Source organism: Loxodonta africana, chromosome 1 (assembly GCF_030014295.1).
Source record: "Loxodonta africana isolate mLoxAfr1 chromosome 1, mLoxAfr1.hap2, whole genome shotgun sequence".
Taxonomy (NCBI): domain Eukaryota; kingdom Metazoa; phylum Chordata; class Mammalia; order Proboscidea; family Elephantidae; genus Loxodonta; species Loxodonta africana.
The window spans coordinates 168,861,199-168,867,695 of record NC_087342.1 but is presented as its reverse complement, the minus strand read 5'-3'; the positions used below and the strand labels follow the sequence as shown (position 1 = coordinate 168,867,695).

Here is a 6,497-nt window from a genome sequence, read left to right as displayed (position 1 = left end):
CAGTTCTGCTCTGTCCTATAGGCTTGCTATGAGTTGGGATTGACTCAACAGCTACTTTTGTTTTTTGGGGGTTTCCCTCGTGGCAATGATTGTGATGCAATGAGATGATACATGTAAAAGTTCCAAACAGATAGATGCAATTTCTGAGTAAATCTTTTTCAGTTTGCCACAAGGTTTATATCACATTTCATTGAACATCCTTGTATCTTCTTTCACTTTTTCTAATTCTTTATAACTCAGAATCTTATGCTTTAAAGGGAGAAAAGCGGGGAGCTTGGAACTATTGTGTTTATTTACAGTTAGTTTTGACTCCATCATTTATATCTCCGTGCGCCAACTCCTTTTGCAGAGAAGATCAACTTTACTGTTTAAGGAAGAAATCCATTGTACCGCTTTGACACTTCAGCAGTTATTTACTCAAAAACATGGCTTGGGGCCTACAGGCATTTGGGGCAGGCAGCTGGTTGATGAATCATGCCGCACATTCATATAGCGCTGCTGGCACATAGCAGAGGGACACTCATGCTCGTCACCTGCCCCTGTCAGTTCTCCCTCTTCTAATAAAGTACATCTGTTTTGGTGACTGAATAAAAACACACCAAGTGGAGAAGGGCTTAGTGTGGAGTAATTTAATCAGGGTCAGCCGGCGTGCTGCGTTAATACAGTATCAAAGATAGGAAGATGGTGTGGCAGTAGCTTATTGAAACAGAAGCAGACTGGAATGGGCCGGAAGCACAGTTCTTATAATCAGACTGGGTCATGCTCCTGGAATGTAGGGGCCCCAAAATATCCCCTGAATCAAGACTATAAGGGACTAAGACTGCTGTAAGATGCCTCGTGAATTGCCACAAGTGTTTCACATGGCCTTTTCTATTACATCGTTTTAACACTTTGTTGAGGATTATAAAGTTTTAAGGAAGTTCAAACCAATGTTCAGAGCTCTACTGGGAGTGTTTTTTTTTTTTTTTAGTATTGGCTTCAGCGGCTATGTTTGGTATCCTGAGGGACTGATTAATTTAAAATACCCTAGTTTTAAAAGTAAAACAGCAGGGAGACTGACATTTACACTCTGGTATTTCACAGTTCTCACTTCTCATTCTTTTTTTTTTCTTGTGAATATCCAGTTGCAATAGGATTTTGTATTTGGTTTAAAAGGGGAGAGACTGAACATGTTCAAGTGCCAGTCTGCCTTGAATCTCATAATCTCACAGAATGATTTTGGGGGAGAATAGGGTATGCAGAATGTTTGAAATGTATTTAGAAACAACTTAAGTAAAAATAACAATGTGACTGTAAGTTATAGGTAAGAGTTTGTGTGTCTCTGTCTGTCTGCCTGTCTGTTTTTCTCTCTTTTTTAGTGAGTTCACTAGCAATGCTCTTAGAGTCCTTACTCGCTGAGGAAGAAATCACTATCCAACATGAAAAGTAAGGAACTTCAACAACAGTGGCTCCTTTATTTCCCTTTCTACTACTCTTGGTAATGACACTGTTGCATTTTTTACTCCAGCAAAGTCATTTTTACCTCTGTATGTATATTTTTTTCTATGGGACAAGATCTGTGATATCTGATATTTTATTAGCAGGTGCCCTGGAAATAATCTATTTCCAAAATAAAATCACTAAATATAGCATGAAAGCTATGAATGTTATTGTGGTAAAAAATACTAACCTAATGAATACTTCATCTTCAGCTATTTATTGTTCAGAAACCTGGTGGTAAATGATACATATTCTACAGCTCTCTCATCATGGTACATTCTCTCCTGGCTCAGATCACATATTAGCATTTTTACCATATGGCTGAACGGGTAGAGAATATATGTGCAGAAGAACAGAGTCAGTAACATTTTTTGACAATCTGGTAAATTAATGTGTAAGTAGCAGGATGTTAATATTATTTACTTAGTTATATGGATGCAACCTTTAACCCAGAATAACCTTTAATGCAGTAAAGTGGTACCGAATTTACATTTCTCAAAAAAATTCAGTCTAATTCATTAAATATTTTCACAGCCTACTGTGCACTCTTAAAATCTGACTCCTAGGTGTGTGTTTCCTATGTTTATTGATTTATTAGGACTCTTTAAAGTGCCTAAAAGGACATCATGTTTAGTAAAGGAGAGGGTCAACGAAAACAAGGGAACATCAATGAGGTGGATTGACGCAGTAGCCACAAGAACAGACTCAAACATACCAACAATCATGAAGATGCTACAGAGTCTGGCAATGTTTTGTTCTGTTATGCATAAGATTTCCATGAGTCAGAGCCAACACCACAGGAAAACAACCAGAGTGCCTTATTTAAAAAAAATCTATTGTGAGAGGCACATGATTGGATCCAGCACATGGGCACAAGTTCTGCCACGGACCACTGTATGGCCTGGGATACATTACTTAGCCTCTCTGAGCCTCAAATTCTTCATCTGTAAAGACTGAATAACATATTGTCAGACAGTATCTGTCAAACAGTGGGCCATGGATTGATACATTCAGTAGATCTGAAAAGAGTCTCTAAGAGTCTGCATTTTTAGTCACTATCCCGAGTGATTCTTAGGTACACTGAACGGCTGTTGTGGAGACTATCTGATTATAGCACTTAGCTTTCTTGGAAAATATGTAGCTAAAAAATTCTTTTAAATACTAACATTTCTGTAAGTAATTTATTATTATCATTATGCATACTCTAAAATATACTTTTTATATCATAGAAATTGAATTAACACTTGACAGCATTTGTGCTTAAAATGTTCTAACTTCATAGAAAATAAGATGTCAACCTGCATAAGTAATAATGTTGATTCATTAAATAGACATCTCTCTTCCCCTTCTTGCTTAATTAGGTGCTTTATTTATTTATTTATTTATTTATTTTTCTGTTTAACAGGAAACAGCAAACTATCCACTAATAGACCTAAATCCAGAGTCCAAATGAACTTAAAGAACTTTACTTGGGATTCTTAGTTTCTCAAGGTCCATACACACCCAACACTTAATCACCACAACTCCAGTGCCCAGGCTTTTTCTGGCTTTGTGAAGACTGAGCAAAACTCTGATGATGAAGAAGCAAAGAACTTAATTACTTGCTTAAATATCACCTAAAGTCAACCGAAAAGTGAGCCAGCCATGGAAAGAAATTCAAGTTTATGGAAGAACCTACTAGATGAACACCCAGTCTGTACAGCCTGGAAGCAAGAAGCTGAAGGGGCAATTTATCACCTTGCCAGTATTTTATTTGTAGTAGGTTTCATGGGCGGAAGTGGATTCTTCGGGCTCCTTTATGTCTTCAGTTTGTTGGGATTGGGTTTTCTCTGCTCAGCTGTCTGGGCTTGGGTAGATGTCTGTGCAGCCGACATATTTTCCTGGAATTTTATACTGTTTGTCATCTGCTTCATGCAATTTGTTCACATTGCATATCAAGTCCGCAGCATAACCTTTTCCCGAGAATTCCAGGTGTTATACAGCTCCCTTTTCCAGCCTCTGGGGATCACTTTGCCCGTCTTCAGAACCATTGCTTTGAGCTCTGAAGTGGTAACTCTGGAAAAAGAGCACTGTTATGCCATGCAGGGGAAAACGTCCATCGATAAACTCTCCCTGCTTGTTTCAGGAAGGTTTGTATTCTTGGCACTTGCGTTTCTATCCTCTGCAATAATTTCCATTTCTTTCTGCTATATTTTTCTGTCTCGGTGTAGCATAGTCCTGGGTGGTATTTATCACCCTGAGGCTTGAGAAAGTCTTTGACATACGAGTCATGGACATAGTCACTTAGAGTACACGGTTTGTTTACTTAAAGTAGGAAATAATCTAGAACCTATTTCTTCTTAGAAATCAAATGATGTGGGTCTTAAAATTAAAGTATGAATTTGTTTACTATCTGGAGACGCTATTTATTTCCAGACTAATAACTGGAAGTTAAGAAGACTGTGGTGCCAGCTTGAATTAACAGACTACTTAAGTTGGCATGTTTGAAAGGGCATTCTTTTAATAAAGAAAATTAAAGTTCTATCTTTTTTTTTTTTCAGTATATTCTAGTATTTGTGTATTGCTACAAGTGGGGGGGTACTTAAAAAATGCATATAAAAACTTGAACTTTGAAAACAAATTTTGGGGGAGGAAAAGATAATGTGATTTCTTGTGCCTAAAACTAAACATTAGATATTTCACTTACAGAGGTATTTATAGTGGAAGTCCTTTATGTTCTTAAATGTTCTACTTAATTTACAGTCCAATAAAGTGCTTTGAAACTTTCTATTGCAGTATAATATATACATATGTGTGTGTGTGTGTGTGTATGCAGATATCATAAATGTACAGTTTGATGAATTTTCTGATGAATTTCACTCAATACTTCCAGAATCTTGTTGAGGAACACTGGTACATGAATCTTAGAGGATGTTATGTCATTTGTTGTAATATATGAATTTAAGTTTTTTCCCCTTCAAAAATCTAAAACACAGGAAAAAAAATCTAAAAGGCAAAAAGGTCATCAGAGATCTGAAATACCAACCCCCGCCCAAATTATGTACTGTCTTTCTCCTTCCCTAATAAATGATGTTCTTTGTGTTTTGCTAGGATCAGAGTGACAGTTGACGGTGAATTTCTGCATTACATTTTCCCCTTTCAGTTCCTGGATTCTCCTGAGTGGGATTCACTGAGACCCACGGAGGAAGGCATTTTTCAGGTAAGGAATAGCTGGACCCAGTTGAGTCTCCCTCTTCCAAACAGATAAACAGCAGTTGTTCACAAACAAAATGTAATTTATATTTAATTTTGGAATGCACTTTGCAGCTTGACTTCCCAGCTCTGTTTGACTCCTGTCGATTAATGTCACCTTATTGGTCCAGCAATGAGGGGAAGAACAGTATTATAGATGACAGGAAGAAGGCCATGAGAAATATTCTTGAGATCACTTTTGTATAACTGCATATTTGAGAATTAAAATACAATCGAGAGTTGACTGTAAGGTAAAAAAAAAAATGCCAATGTAACAGTTTAGAAATACACCTAGAACAAAACATTTGCACTTTTGCAAAATCGGTGATTTTTATAATTTTAAACGCTGATGGATTTCAGTTGTTTTCTAGCAATGAAATGTTAAACCTACTCTCACTACGGTGCAGCCATATATGGTAGTTTTGAAAGATAATTATTTCAGTAGGTTCCATTGATTAGTGTATTCTTATCCTATTAATATATATGACATGTGTGTATACAAATATATATACAAATTAGCTATATAAATACTACTTTGTACTACAGAAACTGGGTTAGGGTTAAATGTGTAGTCTCCAGGACTGACCTGGAAATACTTCTCTAACATTAGCCAATTTTACTTTATTTTTTTAATATCAAGTAGCTCTCACTTAAATGGAACCCTGGTGGCGCAGGGGTTAAGAGCTCAGCTGCTAACCAAAAGGTCAGCAGCTCAAATCCACCAGCCGCTCCTTGGAAACTCTGGGGGGCAGTACTACTTTTCCCTTATAGGGTCACTATGAGTTGGAATCAGCTCAGTGGCAATGGGTTTGGTTTTTTGGTTTTCTCACTTGAATAACATTCATATCATATACCCAACCTTAAGAGAATAGAAAAATTGGAGATAGGGACAACATTGTGATTAATCATGTTATAAAATGTATATCTGCTAATAAATTTTATAATTTCCTTTTATATCTTTACAAAATATTGTGGGTCAGTGGGTTTTTTAACCTAAGGTGCAGGGTGGGAAGGGGGGAGCAAGTAAGATTCATTTAAAATTTTAAGCAAAAAAAAAAAAAAAAAAAGCAGAATTTTCCTCGCTTTCTAATCTTTGTTTATATGTGGTTTTATATTTTTTAGGTAACCCTAACAGCAGAAACAGATTGCCGATATGTGTCTTGGAGGAGAAAGAAATTATATTTGCTCTTTGCTCAGCATCGTTACATTTCTCGCCTGTTTTCAGTTTTAATTGGCAGTGACATTGCTGATAAACTCTATGCCTTGAATGACAGGGTATATATAGGAAAAAGATATCACTGTGATATTCGGTTACCCAACTTCTATCAAATGTCAAGCCCAGAAATACCCAGATCACCCCTGACAGAACATTTTAGGAATTCCAGACTACATTGTGATAAATGACATCGAAGCCTGAAGTTTTGTAATTATAAAAGAGACTCTCGTTATCATTCCCCAAATGAAACAGCAAAACATAGAAAATTGAGCTCACTAATATTTTTATAAATCAAACTCAGAGGCAAGATGCCATTGTCAGCTGTTTTATTCATCTCAACTTCTGCACTGTGAATAAATTTTACAAAAATTTCTTGTGCTTCTCATTGTTTTAACTGGGGATAGGGGAGGATGAATAATTATGGGCAGTTTGCCCTTTTCTGCATTAGATCTAGGAGAATGAAATTTTGTATGCTCAAGTACTTTGTCAGATTTATTCAAATCTATTGTCTTGTGCTGTTGAGTTAGGCATTGTTCCTCAAGAAGCAGACAGCAAGTGCTCACGGCATGAG

At 36.6% G+C, this 6,497-nt stretch overlaps 1 protein-coding gene across 1 annotated transcript; it reads left to right on the top strand.

Moving 5' to 3' along the window:
- The first annotated feature begins 3,123 nt into the window (after positions 1-3,123).
- On the top strand, positions 3,124-6,114 carry POPDC3 (popeye domain containing 3). The gene is made up of 3 exons (XM_003404319.4): positions 3,124-3,608; positions 4,570-4,678; positions 5,833-6,114. Exons 1-3 carry the CDS (start codon positions 3,124-3,126, stop codon positions 6,112-6,114), a joined length of 876 nt encoding a protein of 291 aa, XP_003404367.1.
- The last annotated feature ends 383 nt before the right edge of the window (positions 6,115-6,497 follow it).